Raw genomic sequence first — 24,137 nt, 5'->3', positions numbered from 1 at the left:
TGTCTATCTCTCAGGGACAACCCACAATAACCATTCTTTTTACTTTACAAGAAATAATGGCTTACTTGCGAAGCGCTTTATAGCAATACAGCATTAATCATTAACCAATTGAGTACCTTAAATATATTGTGCATTTAATATAGATCAATATGTCCCTTTACAGGATGTCATTTAAATGAATATGTTCAAAGCTTTGTAGTGTCTTATCACAAGAAGCTGTGAAACTTGTGCATATAGACACTTTGTAGCATATTTAGTATCATCGTTGCACCCGTGCGAAACCAGGCGGGTCGCTGGTATGACAGAAGAGTTTGTCGCGAGATTCACATCTGTAGATAAACAATCAAGTTAAGTAATTTGTTAGTAAGTTAATAAATATGTATTCAAATTTTAAAAAGTAAATACGAGTAGGTTTTAGATAATATAAGTTGAATCAAAGACGGGCGACACAACAAAGGTTAAGATGAAGTGCAGCGAGTCGCCGGCCGCAGGTGTCGGATGTCTATTGTCCCTCGCGCTAGCGGCGCGGCCACACGACGCACTATTGTTCGGTACTTGCGCTATGGAACACTGAGCGTGCTCTATCATCGCTGAGCGTATGGCGACAGGCCGGGACGCAACGACGATCGACAAAAACATTGAAACGCAGTTAAACCGGCACTTGTAAAATACCAATTAGGCGTTTAGCATAAATATCAGCGAATAGATACAACAATAAACAAATGTTCATGGCATATCAATAACCGTTTTCTTTGTTTGCATTCGCAGTATTTTCATTTCATTATACTTTGGGTGTGAGTTATTTTAATTAATTTTTAAATAAGTCATTTTACAGATGGAAAATGAATGGAACAAGTCACAATTTTTCTAAATGTTCTGTTTATATGCCGCTCTAGGTTCAACCTTGGACATAAAACATAGAGCGAGCTCCTTGGACCGTGAACGCCTGAGATCCCCATATCAGGCAGTTGCGTGCTGTTTCAGACGAGCCTGAAGATTGCGGAAACCGGAATGCAGCGGGCGAGATTTTCTCTACCCCCGAGGATAGATCCGCCGTCCCTCGTACTCACGATCAGACACGATCCCGCAACCTGTCTAATCCGTGCCGAAGAGGACCATCGCAGTATTGAGAATCCCACATAACACGATCCAACGCGCCCCTCTCGCCCCTTCCTGAATGTTTCCGCTGCGTGAATAAAAATCATAAACATAAACAAAAACACTTCAACAGTGTCGTGCTCCTGAACTTTCCCCGATGGTGAGGGTTCGCTTTGTCGGACTAGTTAGTATGCACTGGCAGAAAAGCAGGTAGCCTTCAAATCTAAGTCAGTGTGTGATAATCGCATCGTGCGAGCTCAGAACGTAATAAATATAACACTTGGAGCATAGATTGCACCATCAAACTAGACTCTCTCGCACTCGCACAAGCACTCTAATAATAAATATAGTTTAACATGTTAATAAATTAATAGAAACACGTTGAAATAAGGCCTCTCAGAAAATTCAGCGTGAGAAGACGAGTTCAAACTTTAAACTTATTTTTATTACCAATTCTTACAGACAATTTGCGAGCTGTAGGGGCGACGAGGTAACGTAGTGGGCGCGAACGTGGGCGAGTTCGAGGCATGGCCGCTGCGGGAAGTACAAACAGATTACTGCGGGTAAGCCAATAATATGGAGTACTTATATGTTATTAGCGTAAAAGGTTGCTTAGCTAGCATCTAACCACGCACCTATCAAGGATACGAATGAGGGTCCTTACGTCACGGCTGCTACGTGGCCGACAAAACTAAGCAAACAGAAATAAAATTATGTACATAATCTACTAACCGTTGCTTGCAGCTTGGCCCACGTATAACATAATATCCATCAAGTTTAATCGATTACTACATGAGCTTCGACGCCCTTGTGCTCCCAGAATAAGAATGATAAAATCGATTAGAATAATAAAAATACATTAATCGATTCGTAACTTATCACTTGCTCGGTATGCATCCAGCTCACGGTCACTGCGCGACGCTGTCTCTTCCAAACACTTTCAAAACCGAAAAACACACTGATTCACATTTTAATTTCCTAACACTCACTTATAGTTTTACGTGTGCAATGCATCTTTGAGTTAAACAGATGATATTTAACCAGCAATAATAAACATGGAAGCATTACTTTCAGCGAGTCATTGCACTCTGCCCTTTGCTGTTTATATGGGCTCGCACAGACAGTGGACAGGTGGTGTAACAAATGGCGCAGTGCGCTCAACGCGCGGCGCTGTAGCGGGCCGCTGTCGGCGGTGCTGGCCATGGAGCGCCGGCCAGGTCAAGGCCGTGTAACCAAACTTATGTTTTATATAAAACGACTAATGGATGTTTCGGGGAATTGTTGTAACGTTTTCGGCTGACAAACTGAGCGCGCAACGCATTCGTTGAAAGTATAGTGGCGGCAACGTAAAAAAATCTGCGCTGATGCACGTAAATATTATCAGGCAGCAAGGTGGTAGCGGCCGGCCTCGAACCGCAGCTTGTCTGCAGTGACAGTGAGCACAATTTATCAGTCGTTACTCACAGGACAATGACGTAAACGCGCCGGAGCCTCGCAACGGATCAGGAATAAGGTCGTAATCACGTATAGCTCATGTTCGATCAGACAGTGCTGTCATATCGTGTGAAATCATTATTTCTATTTTTCTCGGTGTTTGAGAAAATAATTCAAGTAACAAAAAATCAATAAATTGTTTTGGTTATGGAGTACCGAGTATTATACTAACTATTTAAAATAAACTCCACGACCTTGAGAATGCGTTACCCGACCCCTCAGCTGTTCAGCTACTTAGGCTTCCTATGTAACTGCTTCAGCAAAAAAAAATCATTAAATATCACATTTTGTCACAAATTGAGTCGAGATGGCCCAGTGGTTAGAACGCGTACATCTTAACCGATGATTGCGGGTTCAATCCCAGGCAAGCACCGCTGATTCATGTGCTTAACTTGTCTTTATACCTAATTCATCTCGTGCTCAGCGGTGAAGGAAAACATCGTGAGGAAACCTGCATGTGACAAATTTCATAGATTTCTGCCACATGTGTATTCCACCAACCCGCATGGGAACAGCGTGGTGGAATATGTTCCAAACCTTCTCCTCAAAGGGAGAGGAGGCCTTTGGCCCAGCAGTGGGAATTTACAGGCCGTTGTTGTTGTTGTCACAAAATTAATAAATAATCAATCTTTATGTGGCGATGAACTGACCTCTATAGTAAATGTCATTTTGCTACACAGTCTTAATTTGAATTACCAACATAACCTGTAATACGTACCTATTTCTTTATTTGTTATAAGTCCTACTAATTTAACAGTGCACAAAAAAAACACTTTTTAGTGGTTCATGTGCTAATGCGAACTGACAGATCGACTCGTAGTTATTTATGTAGACGATGATCTTTGTCATTGTGCATAAATAGGAACTTTATTAAAATACTGAATCGTTTCCTTCTCAGCGATAGAAGCATTCGTTTTCAGATGTACTCATACAATTAGCACCGCCCGAGTCAATAGTTTCCATGGAAATGTTTATCCGTGGGCGCGGCAACTAAGAGATAAATACACGTATCTTAACACGTTCATTAATAATGTATAACGTTTTATAGTCACGAAAAATTCTTTTAAATAATCCACAAGAAGAAACTTCACTAGGTGAGATAGGTTAATCTCAGTGGATGTCATTCATTCGTATAAGCTTAGATGCGTGTTATCGTATCGTATCGTATCGTATCGTATCGCATCGATAACGTAGCGTCGTCGTTGAGGAGAGTAGCAATGGTGATTAAGTGTAAGTAACGAAACGTGAGTCAAAAGTAATAACTATGTTAGTGAGTCACATATATCATCAGCGTTAGTAAAAAAGTCGTGTCTGTCTGTCTGTCGTGTTTTTAGTTTTTACACATGTGTGGCAAACACATGTGTTAAAACTATATTTAACATTTATCCACAACATTCAGAATCGCTGCATGTACATGTTACATGATACAAGCATGCCGCGTGACACGTGCACGAGGAACGAGGGATGATGGTGTGGGCTGAGAGGCGCGGGCAGAGGCTGAGTACTGCGAAATATTGCAACTTACGGGGCGCGGCGAGCGAGCATGCGACTCACCTGCAACAATACAAAACGCTTTAGTGTCGCCGCTTATCGAACGAGCCAGGGCTATTGAGTTATCGTCACTAGCACGAGGTTGCAGAGGGACGCTACGTTCGAGCACGTCGATAAAGGAGTATTAATGTTATATGTCACGTGCGTTATGTTAGTGTATGTCTCATGTTGAACAAAAGTAAGTATATTATAAGATCGTTAAACAATTAGTTTCGTGAGACGGCCTCATCAGGTTGCCCAGGGTGATTCCTGTGATATTCTGACACTCGTTAAGACCAGCTGGCTGCTACAAGACGTTAATAAATAAAATATTTACACGGACAGACGGCGGCATGTTTGAACGACGAGTGTAATGTCTATACATGGTCACGTCAGCAGGACTGTCAGGTCTATGGCGCGTGGAGGTTATCGCTATCGGAGGTATTTCGTATCTATTACGATGAAGGACAATAAAAAAACAAAAAGTATATATCAATAGACTACTTCAGTAATGTATTATAAGTAAATTTTATTTCGGGATAGTACGCTGTTTTGGCTAGAATTCATTTATTTTATTTCTTAAGATACGGATGTCATTATTGCCAATACCAATAAACACTTAATTTAAAAATGTACGAATATAGAAGTAGAAGACCTTGAACTGATATTAGAAACAAATTGTTTGTTTTAGTAACGCGCGTTCTTCACACGTAGTGTGCAAACTTTGTTTCATAAATCAAACATACCTACTTCTGTAATGCCAAGTCAATATCAGGAGGTCAGCGGAGTTTTACGTAACGAAGATACTACATCAAACGCGAAAGCATCTGTGTAAGTATTCTGGTAGATGTCCATAAGTCATTCGAACGACGCGGCTTTTCAAACATATAGACAACATGCTCGCTTAAAGGTCACTCGACTCAAACGTATTCAAAATTCCTTCCACGGCATAAGACACGTTACGTCACTCGAGCTGCTGCAGCACTTGCTCACTCCTCCTATAATCCGAAGCACACGATACCAGGTATCGATTTTCAGAAGTAAAATAACTCTTCTTTAGTAAAATATTTAAACAGGTTTGTCCATCAGCACTTACAATATAGGAAATTCTCAGTACGTTTGTATTTCATTTCCATATGTAAAGCGCTAACCGATTACACAAGCGTCACACTTGCTTTTTATTCTCATAAATAAATCTACTGGTAGTTTCGAAATCAATGGGATTCATATTTTGAAATATTTTCTACAGTACTAAATGTATCTATATTTTTATCTTAAACGGAATGGCATGGGTGATATTTTGTCGAACCCATGGGGAGCCATCTTAAGCCACGGGGAACTAAATGTCTCAGGAATATTTAGAATCGCTGTATTCCGCTTTGAAGAATGAATGAGTCTGTGTAACAAGAGGCAAGGAACAACTCACTGTTTGAGTCTACGTTTTGCACCAATAGAGACGATTACGATATTATAACATATTTTAATATTCTGTCTCTTTTTTACTTGTTTCACACATAATTTTCTAAAAAATTTGGTAATATCTCAAAAAGCTACTTAATTTTTTCAATATATCTAGTAATATATAGCATATTAGAAGCAACGACGATCAATCAGTTGGAAACGTTAAGGAGTTTAGTGGTAAATTGAGCAACGAGAGGCGCTTGGTGCGCGCGGCGCGGCGTGCGAGCGTGTGCGTCGTGCGCGTATCGTAATTGCGGGTCCGGCGGAGTCAAGTGGAGGCAATCAATTGAAATGAATCTTTTGACACGAGCCCACTCTGCGCTGAAATTGTCATAGACACATCTCTCCTGCTTTGCACGAATCCCTTCCCGCCCCTAAGCCCAAATTAACGCGGCAGCAGCCCGCTAACTGTCTAACGCTTAACATCGTCATCACAAATAGGTGGCGTACGTCTCGTGCATGACCACTCCATACTCGGTAATATCAAGAATTCGCTTACAACCACTAAACCAACAGATATAGAACTTTTGGTTATCCACATATTGTTAATGTATTTAAAATATAATAATAAAGAATATTTTTTTATTACGAAAAGCAATAGATATACAGCGCCTTAATAACCAAAAAAATCGAATTGACGCTCGTTAATGGCGTTGTAATTGCGAAGTGTTGAACGTCACCGAAGCCGTAATATTAACTGTGGTAGTAAACTGATCAGCTGATCATCTTTTACGTAGGGCATATCATAAGAGACGAATTAGAAAATGGCAACATTAAAGACTGAAACCTAAGCTAAGTCAGTAATTTAATATCTTTTGACTCGGGCACAGTTCAACAATACATGGTGGAAACAATAGTGGCGCGGTGCGAGGCGCGTGACGTCACTCAGGTGGGAGCACTGAGCAGTGAAGCAGTGATAAGGTGCGATAGCGCGATAACGACGCGCGGCGCCCCGCGGCTGACGGCTCGGCGATTGCAACACAACATCAGGTTACGTTTGCGTTAGCGTCGGCTGCCGCGAAATAGACGTGATTCATTATTTGTCACAACTAACACTTGCCTTCGATCTGAACACGGACAACAGATATTACTCATTAAATTTACCTGCTATATTACAGATCATTAACCCATCGATAGAGGCTACGCTCTCAACCATATTAAAAAGTAATTAGACGAAGACAAATATGCAAGTAGAACATGTATTTTATAGGCCATCAACAAGTTTCACACCTGCAAAAGCATGACACTGTGTCGTCGATGTCGAGAGGCAGCACGGAGGGAGGCGGCGTGGGCGAGGGCGGAACACTACGGTATTTAACGTGGAGCACGTGGCGAGCCGCGCGCGCGCCGCTGCGCCGCAGGATACCCACGGGCCAGCGGCGCGGGCTCGTCTCCTCCGCCATGAGCGGCGGCGCGGCGGAGCGGCGGAGGCCGGGGGGCGCGGGCCGGGCGCGTCGCGGAATACAGCGCTCGCGGATGCGCGCCGCGGGCGACTGACGGCGGCTCCGCGGCCGAGCACGCGCCGGCGCCGCCGCACAGCCCGCCTCTCTGACATCACGCGTTATCTGCGCGGCGCGCACCTGAGCCGAGAGCGGCGCTGAGAGTGCAGTAATGCACGCGACCCCGGAAGAGATGCAGACTTTACTGAGCGCTAAACACATCACATGCGACAACAACTCAATGCCAAAACCATATCATCAATATATAAAATTGTCAATGGAGCTAAGGTATAGCAAGGCTCCTGTGCTATTAACATATAATGCCTTAATTATTAGTGTCTATTATATGTGTGTATAAAATAAGCTATGTTTGTTATGATTATAAAAAACAAATACAACTGAGGTGCATCATGCAATTATATGCAGCAGTATTATATATAGACATACACTTTAAACACACACCAAGTATTGTGTAATGAGCGCTGAGAAACACTGTGTGATTAGAAAAAAGGAAATGCTAAGAGCTAATAACCTTAAGTCTTAAAGTTACCTTTTAAAAATAGCTATACCTAGGTAAATATTTCATTTTAGTAAAGAATGAATAGTTATTGATATGAAAATATCCTATTGTAAAATTTTAGTCTTTCACGACTTGAAACAAAATATTCTATAAATTACTTGGTTTGAAATGTTCAGACTTAATGTATAAAATAATGTTAGACTTAATGTATAAAAGTTTAATGATCAACTGTTTATATTTTAAATACAGCATAATGGACCCACTAAATGTAGATACATAACAAAGACACAATCAGAGAAACCTTACTCTCTGTGTAAAGCAGTTCAACCTGAAAGTTCAAGTTGAAAGTATTTTTATATCTTTTAATCATATTAATTTTGGGACTTTTGTCCAACACAGGTATGTCAGTCCCATTGTACCCTTTCCTTTGGTTTTGACATTATTTAATATTAATTGCTATTAACCAAAAGTTTGATTTCATTGGTTAACTATTTATGAGACTTTAGCGAGTCTCTCATGAGCCATGAATTATTAAAAAAATAAAACCTCCAATCCTATTTGAACAAAACTTACAACTGAGGCAAATTATAGAATAATACTTTTTTTTAAAAAAATTAGGTATTTAGTATAACATAATAAATGTAATGTAAACTTTTAATTCAATGTTTGATTGAGTTTGTTTATTTGATATCTTTGAAATATTTACTGTAATGACATGTCATGATGTTTATGATTATCATTTTTTGGCAACCTAATGCCTTGTTGTAGTTGACGATGTTTGGATCTATTGTTACGTGATCGACGTTGAACGACGAACAGCGATTTCCACACTTTTTGTCTACTTACCCCATGAACCAGTCGACGGTGTCGCGCAGGTACTCCGGGAGTCGCTCCAGTTTGACGGATTCCTTGTAGCTCACAAACGAATAAAACGTAATATTACACCGCAATCGGGTCTGCACTGATAGCAATTTAGCCACACGAAAACACAGACTGTCCCATCACTTTATCTAGTTATGAGAAGCGAATTATAGGATAACTGTAACTGTTCACTTAAAATCTTGTTAACTAGAGCGTGTCACAGTCAGCGAAGACGAAAATTTATAGGAGCAGCTGAGGCAAACTCGCCATGTTGCGCAACTTTAGGCTTAAATTGTTTTTATATTAAGGGCTAATTTTATAGCCCTCAGGTCAAAGAGTGTACAGCTAAGCTACATTATAAATATAAGTAAAAAACATAACTTGATATCTTCGTATAAAAAGCTCAAGAGTAATAATAAATATCTTATGTCGTAAGTCGTAACCAGAACGAAATATAAATACTATGTTGGTAGCACTTATCAACTCAGCTGGCAAGTACTTAACGTTATCTGTCAAACTAAGATTTTAAAGAAACAAGTTCATTTTATTACAGCTACTTAAAAGTTAGTATAATAAATGCATGCATTATTGATTTTAAATCATCGTACCACGCTCTGTCGTAGGTGATATAATTTTTGTAGTTCTTAAACTGTATGATACAATGCTTTGGCCTTTTAAAGGAGTAAAAGAAATAAAAATTAGGCACAAACCACATTGATAATATAATAGTTGTTTGTATGCAGGGTAAAAGCATATTTTTATGTATATTATTTCTATTTTAACTGTTCGTGTTCGGTTATTGTTTCTAATGGTTTCATTGAAATTTATACCAATGGTTTATTTTCTCTTTGCAATCAACAGTCCATGTAGTAATTATTTATGGCTTACAAAATTATGTATGTAAATAATAAGCTTCATTGAATCGTCGTATCTAAATTTTTTAAGATATGAAAAAATGACAGAATACAATCCCATCCTGTTTTGTAAAATTTTACTCTGTATTTTACTTATAAGTTTTGACATACCGATGTCACCAATGACAGGTCTCCGAGTCCGAGGTTTGGGAAGTCTAACAATTAACATCATTACGAAAAAATTGAATATAGGTTAAATAAAATTTATAAATAATCGCTATCAAATATGTTTCGATTACCATTTGGGGAAAGAGTTGATCCTTTAGAGGAAAAACGTCAAGCAAGAGAAAATACTATTAACAGTTTTCTCACATTTTGCGTGCTTTGTGCGGCTATTAGAATTGGTAAGTATAAAATGAAATGAAATAAAACCTATTAAGGTTAGATAAATACAAACACGTGATAAATATGTCTCAAAGCGTAATTAATACGACAATATAAAGATTATTAAAATTATGAGACTTAAATGTGACACATAATTTTTTAGAAAAAATATTTTTTTTGCATTTCTTAACTGATAAATTGCATTGGACTTAGGGGTAGATATATTCACAAATTTTGTAATGCCATTAATTACACTATTTGATAAGTATGCAACCTCATTCTACATGGTTTATTATTGTTAACTATCAGTTGTTGTAATCACTTTTTTCCTTCCAGCTCCAGTGATCATCGAGCATAGTGGATTTTAGCTTGAATAGATGGATTTTACTAGTTTTAATAGTTATGTTTTTGTTTCATAATTGAACCAGATTAGTAAGTGTGCACAAATCACAAAATGTAATTACTTTTTAATTTTTCTGTGTAACAGTAATAAGCATAAAATGATTATATAAATATATTATTTCAACAGTATAGTTCGTATATTATTTCAATAATGCAATCAAAAAGGTGCTCCTTTTTTACTAACACATAAATATCTATAATTGTTGTAAAAAAAGATGATTATACAAGTTTTTTTAATCTTGTTATTAAAGTTTTCTTGCTTTTTCATACTACACATAATAAGTGTTTATTATGATTCTTTTAATGTGTTTATATATTATTATCTTTTCTATCAATAAATAAAAAACTTTTGTCAACCTTTCACAAATTAAATAAGAAATTTATGTGCCATTTTTTATCAAAAAATATGTATTTTATGAATATATTACATAGGTCCTTTTTGTGGATGGTTATTGGTGGATTATATTACAATGGCCTACTACCAAGTAAAGTACAGTCTATGTTGCAATAGAGTAGCAATATAAAATTAAAAGTCGAGTGGTCCTAGAGCTTCAGATATCTCGCCATCACATACATATAAATGATGGAGGATGAGCCTCTGTTTCATCCGGTATGTTTCACTTTCTGCCGCTGAGCTGGTGAATAATTCGAGCGCCGACAGAGGACACTACCGTTCCAATGACGACATGTTTGCAAAATATATTATATACCCATAACAAAAAAGTAAAATAAAATACCTACTTGCACTACTTTGACTGAAATCACTTTACTAAGGCCACTCGTTTGAAAAGGAACAAGTACAACTCAACTTACAAGGTGAAATAAATTTAATTTTCTTCTTTTTAATCAAATTCCACTTCTTACAAAATGTAAGAGTTAATCTGTTATTTAGCATAAGTTTCATTTATTCACAATAATCAGTATCTAGGATGTTATTAATATTTTTTAAATAAACCTATTTATTATGTAACACATCAAAAAAGAAGATACATATTTATAAGTTTAAAAAGATTGTTTCATGAGTACAATTGAAGTATGAGTTAGGTATATTTTGATACGAATATACGAGATTTTTAAGAGACATCACATCACAAAATCTATCTATGAAATCTTTATTCAGTTTCCTGATTCAGATCACGTGTCACAAAATGAACGTGCAACAACTTATCAACGTTATATTCATTCGAATCTTGCTTGAATGTTAATATACGATACCATTCTACTATTTCTTGCTTGAATGTTAATATACGATACCATTCTACTATTAGAGTTAGTTAGTTCTTAGTTTTTATCAAACGATATTTACGTCAAATCATAGATCCCAAATGCCTTTATGTTAGTTTACCCCAAGAAAATGAAATAAAAACAAAGCAGAAATTGACCGGTTCCTTATAAGGTAAGGCCAGTCGCTCGACTACCAGAACTATTAACTTTTGCTTGTATAGATGTATGCGTGTGGACAGACAAGGAACGGCTGCACAATATCAAATATTTATAATTTGTTGTCATTATTCGAACTGAAAATATTTGCTAAAAACTATTGCAATTGTTAAATTTTGTTCATGATTGGATAATACGACAGCTATCTCGTACATTAATTATGACAAGAAATATGTCGATAGTGTGAAAAATATAATTTACGTTAGGTATTTATGGAATTGATTTGCCTGATATTCAATAACTTCTTTGCAATTTAATTTAATATTTTTCCGAAAATCTACACAAATAACCTTTACTTTATTTAGATAAGAACTTATGTATTGGTATGACCTGTTCAAAATTTTAAAATAAAATTGTACAAAATAAATATAAAAAATGATTAATACTGTAATGGAAACCTCTTTACACTGAAAAAGTAACAACACTTCTTAGAGAACCACAGACATCTCATTGATTATTGGTTTTTACATTTCTTAAATAATAAAATAATTATTAATTAAACGAAATTTCAATGAAGTAAATGTTATATCATAATATTTTTATTCAATTTTCGGCTTGAAATTCAGTGCATTTTAAATATTTTGATAATGTTTCACGCTTTGTTAGAATAGTCCAGTACTCATATCAATGTAATTAACACAACACATTTTGTTACTGAAGTTATACGATTATTTAATATAAGAAGTATCAATCAAGAAATAATGGAATTAATGGAATCAAAATCAAGGAATACTACACAGTTTAAGTAACGACAACAAAAATCTGATTTAAGGAGTATGGGGATGATCTCACACAGATGAGATTCAAAACACCCGCCAAACTAAGTTATCGGGAAACAACAGTAGATACAGTTAACTGAGCGTTGGCGACAGTCGTGTCAAGTCTGGCACTGTAGTGTGTTCAGTTCGACGACACGTCGGCGGCGACGATGGCGGCGGCAATAAAAAGCAACATTTGTAATAAATTACACTGAAGTTTATTTCTCATCTTGAATACATATTGACCAATGTTACTTATGTTTACCTTTGCATCACTTCACAACTTTTTATTACAAATCACTCAATCAACATACATTTCTTATGTCTGAGGAAACATTTTTTTTTTACTTTTCTATATATTTCGTTACAAAATTCTAAAATCTGATAATACAATGAAATTTAAGCATTCTTACAGTTTATCCACTACATTCATTTAGTATTGAAAATAAATGATCATGATAATAATAATAAAAATTGATTTAAGTTCTCGATAGATATATTTTTACAATTTCAACTAAAATACGCTCATTGTCAAGAGAGGGCAGATCGAAGTGCAATCATACGTTCAAACGAACACTATACATTGTATACATTTGTAAAAGTATCAAAATCGAGTAAAAGGCCTACAAAAAATTATCTCGAGACACTAACATTCGTTTACGTAGTATAACCTAAAAATTGACCTATTTAACACTGGAGTCGCCGGCCGCGGCGAGTCGAGCGTTAAAGGGTAACGAGGGTAGGTATTTAAACTATTTGGCTTAATTATATTTATATGAGATGAGCGCAAATAAAAGCGGTGCAGTGTTGGGTGTCGCCGGCGGCTGGCGGCCGTCTAGTCCTCCGCCTCCTCGTCCTCGGACTCCTGCTGCTGCAGCCACGTCAGCCACGTGTTCACCTGCGCCACACGGTCACATTAACTCATTCTCAAGTCCCTGTTCCACTGGATCTAATCGATCACTCCGATAAATCTAGAGGTAATCGGTCCTAGAGGTGGTATGGACCCCGCCCCCGAAAACTTTAACACAACGCCGATAGCTTTTAAAACGTTTTAAAACTTTGATTTAGTTTCAAATTTTATGTCAAATTGGTTGGAAAAAACATTGGTTATTTAATATATTTTTTGGCCAAAAGACATAGTAATTATTGTTATGCAGTTTTACCTGGAAGAGCGCTTCCCCCTTGCCCGGGTAGGCGTCCGTCACGTCCTCGCGCCAGCGCAGGAACGCGTCCTCCTCGCACACCTCCAGGTTGTACAGGTACATGAACCAGCGCAGCAGCATGCCTTTCGGGTAGCGGTGGTGGTGCGCGTGCAGCTGCACGGCGTACACGGCGGCCAGCTGCAGGTCGGGCCGGCCCTCCAGCAGCGCCGTGAGCAGCGGCGCGTAGGCCTCGGCCAGCGCCTTCTCGCGCTCCAGCGCCGCCTTGTCGGGCGGCGCCTGCCCCGCCGCGCCCGCCGCCGCCGTCACGTGCTCGGCCACGAGCGCCACGAGCGCCGACACGAAGGCGCCGTTGTGGCGCACGGCGGGCTCCACGTTGGCCTTGATCCAGCGGTACAGCGCCGTGGGCGCGGGCTCGGCGGCCAGCTGGCGCGCCAGCGCGGCCTGCACGCGCAGCTGCGGCACGAGCGCGCCCAGCCCGCGCGCCTCCAGCGCGTCCAGCGCGCGCGCCGCGCTGCCGCCCTCGCGCTCCGACACGTAGGCGCACAGGTTCACCTTGCTCTCGCCGTACAGCGCCTGCAGCCGCTCCGCGCCCACCGCCTCGCCCAGCGCCTGCAGCACCTCCAGCAGCAGCGGGTGGTGCTGGCCGCCCTCGCACCAGGCGCCCACCTCCGACAGCGTTACTAGTTTCTGTCGGTGTTTCGAGTTTACGATGTACTCGTGTGACATTCGCTACACTACACTAGTACTCGATTCGCTCCGAGCGGGGCGAGCAGGCGAGTCTGCATACATTTCATTATATGATTTAAGTTACTACGACATTAACACACAATGTTGTTTTTATTTTTAAATTAACCGTTACATAATTTCAGTCGTAAAATTCAATTACTTTGTAAAGTTTGCATAAAGTATTGTTTGAACTTTTAGCCCAGTACATGTGTACTAGGAACATTTATGATTATGTAATTTCGGATCTGAATATGATACATGAGTAATGTTTTATCCATTGAGATGATAGCCTCAGTAAGTAGTACTAATTGGAAAAGAGAAAATTGCGAGATATTTGTAGCGCTCGCGGTCGCACCTGCCGGACGGCGTGCGCCAGCAGCGCGGGCAGGCGGCGGTGCGGGTGGTGCGCCAGCAGCAGCGCGCGCAGCGCCTCGCCCAGCGGCGCGCGCTTGACGGCGCGCACCACGCCGCACGCCGCGCCCGCCAGCGCGCCCTCGGCCGCCGGCGGCGCCGCGCCCGCCGCGCCGCCCGCGCCCGCGTCGCCCGCCAGCGCGTGCTCCAGCACGGCGGCGATGACGCGCCGCAGCACCTTGTCGGGCAGCTGCAGCTCGCGCAGGCGCCGCAGCGCGGCCGGCTCGCGCTCGGGCTCGCGCTCGGGCTCGCCGTCCTGCTCGTGCTCGAGCGCCGCCAGCGCCGTCACCGCCTCGATGGCCAGCCGGCAGGCCTCCTCCTTGTTCAGGGCCTGCGGGACGGATCGAGAGACGATATATCACGCCCACTCCGCAGCCATCTCGATGACGTCCGACCGCGCGGTCGCATCGAACGCACCTTGTCCTTCTTCGGTTTATCCTTTTTGTCGGGAGCCGGTTTGATGGCGATGGCGGGCTCCTTCATCAGCGGCGGCGCACTGGCGAACGAGGGGGTGAGCACGTCTGCAAGAAGATTGCGGGGTTACGTGGCGGTCGACGAGACGGGGGCCGGGCGTCGGTACGAAAGGCGGCACTCACTCTGCGGCGCCAGCGGCAGCGGCGCGGGCTGCGGGCGCGACAGGCGGTTGGCGGTGAACATGAGCGAGTTGGCCGCCGGGCGCATCTGCACGTCCTGCAGGCCGCCCGACGTCATGGTGACGCGCGACTTGCTGGCGCGCGTGGAGTCCTTGGAGCCGTTGCCCTGCGGCGCGTGCGGCGCGTGCGCCGAGTGCGGCGAGTGCTGCTGCTTGTAGTGCGAGCGCGGGTAGTAGCCGGGCGCCGAGCGCTGGCGGAAGGCGTCGCGCGGCGCGAAGCCGTTGCCGAAGAGCTTGTCGGGCGGCGGCACGAGCGCCGTGGCGGGCTGCAGGCTGAGGCCGGCCAGCACGTCGTCGAGCGGGCGCGCGCGCAGCCCGCCGCGGAACAGCGAGTCGCGCTCGCGGTCGCGCTCGCGGTCGCGCTCGCGCTCGCGCCGCGACGGCGGCTCGTCGTCGGCGCGCAGCTGGTGGATGGGCACGGGCCCCTCGGCCGACGACGCCGTGCGCGGCACCCAGCCGCTGCGGCGCAGCTCCACCGTGTCGCGCAGCATGAAGCGGATGCGCGGCGCCAGCTCGCGCGACGCCGACAGCGTCTCGATGCGCGCGAAGTACTGGTCCATGAGGCCGCGGCCGCGCTCCGAGTCCAGCACGCGGCCGCAGGTGCGCACGAGCTGCGCCAGGCACTCGAGGTCCTCGTGGTGCTCGGCGGCGGCGCGCCGGGCCAGCAGGTTCTGGATGCAGCGGTGCAAGATCGACTCGGCGAGGATCTCGAGCTTGCCGAGCTCGCCGATGAATTTGATGTTGCCGAGCATTTTGCATTTGGCTAGGTGTCGTTTTTCTTCTTCTTCTGGTGTGAGCGCCTTGTCGTCGAAGGCCGCGAACGCCTTTGGAATACAATGCGATTCGATTAGTGCTTTCGTTTACCTCGAGACATCGTAGGCGCGCCAGAGTGAGCACATACCTGAGCGCGGTTCTCGAACTCGGTCCGACATTTGTTAAGCAAAAGCAGCTTGAAGGTGCAAGGCTGTCCGGGCGGCTCGAAGTTCGGTGCCTCCTCGCTGAGCCGCTTGCAGAGCTGCGCGTACATAGACGAGTACTTGGGCTCATCCAGCGCCTTCTCGAATATGAGAAGTATGACTCCCTTCAGCACCTTATCCGAATTCAATTCCAGACCGAGTAGATCATCACTCAGTTTTTGGAATTTCTCCGGGGTGAGTTTGTTCAGTATGCCGCGCACCTGTGACAACAAACGGACTCAGTGAGCGGTCGCCGAGCGGCGCCGAGCGGCGCCAGGCGGCGCAGGCGGGCGCGGCGCGGCCTCACCTTTCTGTGGATGATGTCGTGTTTGGCGTCGCCGTCGGGCACATCGTGGTGCCGCAGCGAGGAGGGCGGGACCCAGCGCCGCCTCGGGGGGACCGGCGTCCGCCCCGCGGCGCGCAGCACGGGCCCCGACTGCCGCGCGCTCTCCGTCTTGCGGCCGGTGTCGCCGCCTCACGCACACTCGCCTCGCCTCCGCCTCTCTTCGCGACGCGCTCAGCGATCGCCTCCGTCTGGCTCTGTCGACGTGAACACTCGTCACACTCGTTACACTCACTATTGCTCCTTACTGCTAACCCTCTCTGCGAAATTGATAAGGCTGCTTGTAGTTTGGCTCGCCGAGTAGTCGGCGTGGGATTCAGTTATCTTTTCTAAAATGTTTACTACAGAAATCGAAAAGTATTAACTGCGGTTGCATATATCAATCGACTGTCCCTGTATGTGTATTGAGATTGTATAGATTTTATTGCTGTTTTATTTTTATTGATAAAGGCAGTAGCAAAACTCGTTGACTAGTTGAGTGCAGAAAATAGAAATAAAACATCACAAATAATATGCAAAAATAATAATAATTAACTCCTGAATAATGTCGATTCAATGTGAGAGCACTCCCTGCTTAGTGATCGTCAAACAAGTAGCACTTGTTCAGAAATAAATTCCTCAAAGCCGAACAGGGCCGGTGGCCGAGTGTGAACATTAGCCATGGACGAATGAACAAAAATTTTCTACAAAATAGTCAGCTGCGTTAAGATCGGTGGACTAATAAAATTGTACCATATACTTCAGTTTATTATTTGGGATGAAAATATAGCTTATAATGTGGTATTAGGAATTATAAGATGTTATGCAGCCTAACAAAATATTATTTTTTCAGTTGTAAATAATGTTACAAATATTTTTTGTAATGCTAATGGTAAATAATTCCATACAAAGTAAGTCTGCGTTCAAGTCGGTATAGCAACAAAATATCATAAGATAGATAATTCCCCAATACGGCGTAGGCCTGCGCGAACTAGCAGTGGGCAATTAGTGGTCGGACACGAGCCATCGGCTACTACCACAAAACGCTACCACCGGTATATTTTCTGTAGTTTTCACACATATTGTATGGATTCGCCGATTGTAGCGTGTGGCGTCAAGCTTTTTATGGTTGTGGCTGGTGGCTCGTTTGCGGTGACCCTATTATATATATTTCATGCAGATTGCTGCATTGGATGATAGGTAAGGCATTGCTCCGCTACATAACGTCCCGCCACAAGTGAAGTTGTAGCGCAAACACAAAAAGCTCGTTTAAACGTAAATACAAACTGAGCAACTTTATAACATAAACATGTGTTATTTTTTTACATTTTATAATTTAGAAAACCGTCACGTAGTGTCGTCAATGTCGTTTATTTTAATAAAAGTTACGAATTATTCGAGGCTTTATTTCTTTTTGAGTTTACGCAAGTGCAGTTGACCGAGTCTGAATCAATTAGGCTTATTTATAAACGTTACCGGAAGATAAGAAAACCATTTGAAATAAATACCAATTTAATGTGAACTTGTAGGTGGCCACCCTAAGCAGAAAAGTAAAGATGCTCCCATTCGTCACGTGCTGCATAGTCAGTCTAAAGACTAATTTTTGTGTATCCGCTCCTACCGGAGTCATAATCATAGTGAATGCATTTACTTTTACTGGCTGTTGTCTTATTGTTGACGAAGTGCTGGCTAGATGTTGAAAGTATTATCATATTATACCATTGTATTAACTCATAGCTCGCTACTCATGTACCAACTCGGCGTCAGCCGAACTCGCGGCAGGTGCGAGTGGCGCTCAGCAGCCGCCGGCCTTTGCGACAGTTTCGAGACTATATCATTCTGCGCTCGAACTCGGCGGATATAACGTCGTCTAGCTCATGCGATAAGTCGAGGGGTAGAGCCGGCCGCGCGGCGAGTGCGACATGGCCCGTCACTCGCTCGATAGCGCGGGGTCGCCGCACTCGCCGCTCGCCCTCTACTCGGGGCCTTGGGCTGCCGCGGCAAGGTCGCCGTAACGTGCGTTACACTCTCCGATCCAGAGATAGTCATTTGCAACATCGTTCGCTATCGAATTATACCGATCTCTAGTCAGGGCTAAGGTACACCGGACGTAATCGGACAGTCAATGACAGGCTCCACAATGAACATAAATTTCGATTTTCAACAGAAATTTCAAACGCGCGCATTAGACGTAAAGGATCATATCTAGTGTACGGTGTGTGTTTAGAGGAGAGAGGGCAGACGACACCGGTGCACTGTGCGGAGGGTCGTTGCGCGGCGCGGTGTCAGTGACCCGAGCGCGCTGCATCCCCCAGGTGCGGTGCTCGGGCGCGCGGGCGGCGAGCTGGGCGCGCGGCGCACTCCACGCGCGCCTCCCGCGCGGTCGACGACCCCGCCGCGCCGCCCGCGCGCCGCTCGCCGCACTCCCCTCCCCATCACACACACACCTAACCATTTTGGTGAACACCAACGCGAGAGCGGACCGATGCAAAATTTATAAAAATAAGCGTTGATATCGACAACTTCGCCTGCCTTGTCCTCAACAGTGTCGTATATCGTATAAGAGCGAAGCGACAGAAAGGCGTGCTGGCTGCTGAGCAAAGTTGACAAAATATTAATTTAACTGAATCTTCATTTGTATGTAAACTTTGTTCGTTTCTCACTGGACTTATACTGGACAGCGAATAGATAAAAAAATAAACATTTCGTAAACCTAGTCTAAAAGAAACGCGCATCCGAGTACCCTAACAGTGAGTGCTGGAACATATATTTTAGTTATCTTAAACGTTCGGTTAGTACTGCGCTTCATATGGTGACACTATTGAATGTTACCATTCAACGTGCCTATTTTATTCATATACAAATATTCTTTGTTTGGTTGATTTTTTCCAATTTCTACTCTATTAAAATAAACATATTTAAAAAAAGTTTCAGTCATATTTTTGTTTCGAGATGTAGGTGCATAAACTACTACACTCTTTCGAGTTAACATTTTATTCGAAAGAACATTACAATATAGAATGTGTATTATCACGGAACAGAGCCATAAACTGGGCAAGCAAACTGCTTCGACGGAAGAAACACCGCTTGTAGTATCACTACTGCTAACGTTGGCCGCATAATTGACGCAAGGGATGCTAAATTTTAACGAAAAATGAAAGAATGGAAAATTCTCGTAATTGATTTCATCAATAGTGTTCATACGCCCAATGGAATTACAATATTTGTTGTTAAATGGGTTTTCGAAACAACGAGGAGTCAAGAACCAAATCGCGTTCTGTGACTGACTGACTAAAGAGAGACAAGTTCAATTTCTTTTTTGTTTAAGTTAAATTAACTAACATTATACCTCATGTGAAATTACATTTCTTGTCATTTGCTATTCTACATATTTACATCTGCCAGTCATCGACATACCGTTAAAATATAGCGAAGAAACACGCATGGATTTAGGAATGCGAATCGTTGTCACATTTTTTAGATTCGCAAGTTACAAGTTTTGTAGCGTGGGACCCTTATGCCCGCTGGCCCCGCTCGCCCGGGCCTGTTGTGCGTGTAATCGCCGAAAAACAAGGAGTGAGAGAGACGCACGAGGAGGTTGCTGATGGGTGGCCGAGGGAAGGGTCGCTTTAGATGCGCTACCGCGACACTAAGCACAAAACTGAATTTGAGATTTTGGTGTATGAATATTAGCGCCGCAGCAATGGCGGGCGTCTCTTTAAGTAACGCCATCGAAAGTCGATACAATTAGATTATCGTAACGCTTACAACAAGCGAGTCAACTGTTCGCTGGTGAGTTAGTCGGACATATTTGCCGAATACGAAGCAGTCCTAAACTAGCGCTTTGTTTAAACACAATTAAAATTTATTAAATACTTCTGAATGTTATAGCCATTAGAATGAGCTGCTTGGAGGGCAGAAGGGTCGGTTTATATTGATTGGATTTACTAGTAGTATAGATTCGTAGTTCGCATCGGCAGTGATACGTGATCACGAAAACACTAGGATGGCTCATTCAATGTATTTTTATGTTTTGTTTCATTTATTTAAAATAAAACAAAAATGATACATGACATTAAATAGAATTTGGCAATGTAAACTCCGTACAAGTCTAATTTTCTCAGTATATGTTGCTTTCAATTTGTCATTGTGGGCGAGGTCATTAACCGTACGTACCTAACCTAGCCAAGGTCAAGATCTACGTAGTCCGGCCGAATGGCGCGTCGTCGCTTCGATCCGTAAATCGACATATGCGATCGCACTAATCCTAGCCTATAATATGATGATAGGAACGGGTAGTTTTAGTTGCAAACATCGATAATATCGAATAAGTAATAACCTATATGATACACGTTTATTTTTCGGGATAACTCATTCGTAGGAGGTAGGCGCGAGCGGCTCGGAGGTAGCAGGTAGAACGGATCCATAATAATCGCATAGCAATAAAAGCGCAATAGACAAGGGTCGCAGGGGAAGGGCGCGGAGCGGGGCGGGCGGGCGACCCACTTGCAGCGGCCGTGGCGTGCTGTGGCGCGGCCCGCTCCGCTACCATTGACCCAGATCCATCGTACGCGCCCGCTCCCGCTGCCGCTGCGTCTCCCTCGCTTCCTATGCACAGTACGAGCCGCGAAGGCCTTGCCGCGACCTGACCTACTAACCAGACTGCCTAACTCAATATGCATTATACAGCCATTTACTACTTTTTTTAACTACAAATATTGCTCTAGAAACCTACTTACAGTTGGATATTTATCAATATATTATGGTTTGATAATCAAACAATAAACACATATGCTTAAAATGTAGTATAACAACACAATAAATCAATTGTTATGTAAGTGTTTAAATATTAATGATTGTGATACAACAGAGCAAAGCGATCACTTGATCAACACGGACATTTCTTTCAGATATGGAGGAGCCGTTATATGCTTGTATATTAACGAAGACTAAGTTATTGGCAATTGATTAGAATCACAAACAAAGTGAATAACAAAAGTAAGTAATGCACTTCTGAGGCAATGAATAATTTATATAATTCATGGAATTTATTTGACATTGAAATATTATTTTCAAACAGCACTTCTCATGTTATAATTGAAGTATAGGGAGGCTAAAGTCAAACATGTGCAGTAAACACAGATAACAATGCTAGTCTCCTATCTGTGCATCTATCTATAAGGACTTGTTGTAGACTTTAGTGTGTTAGTCACATCAACAAGTGAGTGCATTATTTAAAAATATTATGAAATATTTATTACTATATTATATATGTATAAATGACTTTTTGCAACTCCCTTAAAAGGGATGCATACTTATACAAAAACAGAAACAGTTTTTTTTTTGTAATAGGGTATTTTAGTAGTGTTTGTAATATTTTTAATTGTTGGATTTCAGTAATTAATAATATTATCTTATTGCAATGAATATGTTTCAATCTTAATTCAAAAGCGGGCTTCAATTTATTTCACTCAATTCTCCACAAAATGGATTAAAGTGATATGCTTATTATAGAAGAAGATTAATAACAGGGTAACCTATTAGTTACAGTTATGGTAAAAAACTGTTTCGCCCATAAAAAAGCACATTGAAGTTATTCACTTCCTATACATGTTAAGGTTAGACCCGTGATTCGGGACAATAAAGAAACAGAATGTAGCAAAAACACACATAAAGGAACAAGCGGCCAGCTAGCGCCACTGGCAAAATACGACTTCCTTGTCCTTACTGTGATAGGTTAGAATGCACTTTACCCTCATCAAGTTATCGAATCTCCCGTGTTTTACTCATCTCATGAGTTCAATTCGACGTTAGTAATAAACAATGCACGAGATTCATACAGATTCTAGAATAACAGGAACTTGTAAAATGGCTCACAAAGGTGACGCATCGACACGAACCGATCGAATATTCTTGGCGGATCCTTAGCATCCCCCGCATAATGCGCTCTTCTTTCGTTATATTTAAGGCCATGGGAAACGTTTGGAAGCCACTAAATACACTATAATATATAAAAATCACAAACTTACGAGGCGATGAAAGTCAATTGTGGAAAGCACACGCACCGCAACGCGACAAGCGAGTTCTTTTGAACGCACACAACTGCCAAAATTTGTGACAGTACGGTTAAATGTTTCACACATTCGAATATTTTACTCACACTAACATCGTGACAGTGAAAGTTTTGCCATAGATAATCTCATATTCTATCCTACACAGTAGACAGACTATACAAAATACAGGTAACAAAGTTAACTTGCAATAACATTCTTTGAAATTTAATTTAGAACCTTTAATTAAATTTAGATTTACAAAAATAATCTCTTTAAGTAATCACATGAACTTAATTATTTTTATATATTTTATTTTAAGAAACATACAATTTTTAAAATATTTATTTGTTAGTCCAGTGAATACACTGATTGTTTTTTGTATTTTTCTTTGTTTCATGGAATATTTTTTCAGTTTAATTATAACTTTATATTAACTTAGCATTATCTAAGGATTTTTAATGTTATTCCAATACGTATAAGTAAATTTATTTATTTTTTTAAATTTCAGTTCATCATAATAACTAGTTTAAATATTCTGAAATCGTGTAGAAAAAATGTATGAGTAATATTTGTTTATATTTATAAAGGAACCTTCTTTTAACGTACATCTTACACTATATTATACTGTCTGAAAATAAACTCAGCCATAACATTAAATTAACTTTTAAACCTTTTTTATTTTTATTCCACAAAGATACGTTCAGTCATTTTGATGACGTCAAATTAATGAAAACAACAGTTGTGTATGTATGTATGTAATGTACGACTGGCACTCATTCAACATTAACAGCTATGAACATTTGGTGTTTATTGTCAAAATATTGCTTGTGTATACTTTAAACATACTAGCATTAAAACCTTAGAAAAGTTGTTCCATTAAATTAAATTCTTAGTTTCATGGAAAACTGGTTTCTTAAAGTGCCAGATGATAACGACAATTTTGCCTATCTGCCGCCACACCACTGCGGCTCGTGTTTTAGTCTCGTGATATACAAATTATAAATTACGACTCTTTAATTTTAATGTCATAAAATAAAATGCGCTTTTATTTTGTAAATTCAAAATGTTTAAGTTTATTTCTACATATAGATAATTTTTATAAAAAAATATAGTTTATTTTTTACTACTGAAAATACCATATAATTTAAAATATTGGTAATGTTTATTTCAAACGATGGTTATAGCATAGCATATGTTGTTATTCTTATTAAGTATTTGTTGCGAATTGACATCAAATCAAAGAAATGTAAATAAGTATTATAGATCTCTGCAGTAGCATATAATACATGCTAGCCTATGTATAGGTCTATAAAACTGTTTTATCGACTGCAATATGTATCAATACGAGTTAAGACTACAGTAGTATCTCGTCTTTGAAATCAATGTAATGATTTAAATGTACGTACCTACTGCATTTAAATAAAATCTTTAACATTAATTCCATTGGTACTTATGTTAAAGATTTTTTTTACCAGATTTAAGATTTTATGGTAACATTTTACATAGTATATAAAAAACAACTCATGAGTTGTTCCTTGATTTTTACTCGAAAGTCACCAAAGTAAAATACAACAGTTTTTCGCTAATTCTAAGAGATATTCTAGTTTTTACAT

General features: G+C 41.4%; 2 protein-coding genes and 1 long non-coding RNA gene across 10 annotated transcripts in view; 1 reads left to right on the top strand and 2 right to left on the bottom strand.

The window, feature by feature from the left end:
* The window catches only part of LOC124544304 (MOB kinase activator-like 2), a 31,790-nt gene extending 22,919 nt beyond the window's left edge, over window positions 1-8,871 (bottom strand). Inside the window, exons 1-2 of one of the 7 annotated variants that reach the window (XM_047122792.1) lie at window positions 8,389-8,871; window positions 4,118-4,146 (exon numbers count right to left, since the gene is read on the bottom strand). Coding sequence is in view for 5 of the 7 variants with exons in the window: in XM_047122785.1 (XP_046978741.1) it covers window positions 6,814-7,138 (325 nt within the window). In the remaining 2 variants the exon portion in view is untranslated. Of the gene's footprint in view, window positions 1-1,830; window positions 1,886-1,973; window positions 2,054-4,117; window positions 4,147-6,813; window positions 7,206-8,388 lie in introns of those variants that run through there. The other 6 variants (XM_047122793.1, XM_047122794.1, XM_047122785.1 and 3 more) reach the window with 6 other exon arrangements.
* Window positions 8,872-9,258: 387 nt separating this feature from the next.
* Window positions 9,259-10,172, top strand: LOC124544174. The gene is made up of 2 exons (XR_006967521.1): window positions 9,259-9,661; window positions 9,978-10,172. It is a non-coding gene; the product is annotated as an uncharacterized LOC124544174 (long non-coding RNA).
* A 2,264-nt stretch (window positions 10,173-12,436) lies between these two features.
* On the bottom strand, window positions 12,437-22,660 carry LOC124544425 (eukaryotic translation initiation factor 4 gamma 2). Of its 2 annotated transcripts, none has more exons than XM_047122960.1 (8): window positions 22,501-22,660; window positions 16,457-16,689; window positions 16,095-16,370; window positions 15,138-16,017; window positions 14,959-15,062; window positions 14,486-14,872; window positions 13,405-14,091; window positions 12,437-13,139 (listed from the first exon to the last, which is right to left on the bottom strand). In XM_047122960.1, exons 3-8 carry the CDS (start codon window positions 16,218-16,220, stop codon window positions 13,077-13,079), a joined length of 2,247 nt encoding a protein of 748 aa, XP_046978916.1. In that variant the 5' UTR covers window positions 16,221-16,370; window positions 16,457-16,689; window positions 22,501-22,660; the 3' UTR covers window positions 12,437-13,076. The 2 variants fall into 2 exon arrangements, with proteins under 2 accessions (XP_046978916.1, XP_046978917.1); XM_047122961.1 differs by having other exon boundaries at window positions 16,457-16,752; window positions 22,501-22,656.
* Between the last annotated feature and the right edge of the window lie 1,477 nt (window positions 22,661-24,137).

Source organism: Vanessa cardui, chromosome 4 (assembly GCF_905220365.1).
Source record: "Vanessa cardui chromosome 4, ilVanCard2.1, whole genome shotgun sequence".
NCBI classification, from domain to species: Eukaryota; Metazoa; Arthropoda; class Insecta; order Lepidoptera; family Nymphalidae; genus Vanessa; species Vanessa cardui.
The sequence above is the reverse complement of the archived record's forward strand: the minus strand, read 5'-3'. Positions and strand labels throughout refer to the sequence as shown.

Coding starts and splice junctions, on each gene's coding strand:
- LOC124544425 (XM_047122960.1), bottom strand. CDS start 16,220: ATGTACGCGCAGCTCTGCAAGCGGCTCAGCGAGGAGGCACCGAACTTC. Junction 16,018..16,094: donor AGTTCGAGAACCGCGCTCAG/GTATGTGCTCAC, acceptor TGTATTCCAAAG/GCGTTCGCGGCCTTCGACGA. Junction 14,873..14,958: donor ATAAACCGAAGAAGGACAAG/GTGCGTTCGATG, acceptor TCCGTCCCGCAG/GCCCTGAACAAGGAGGAGGC.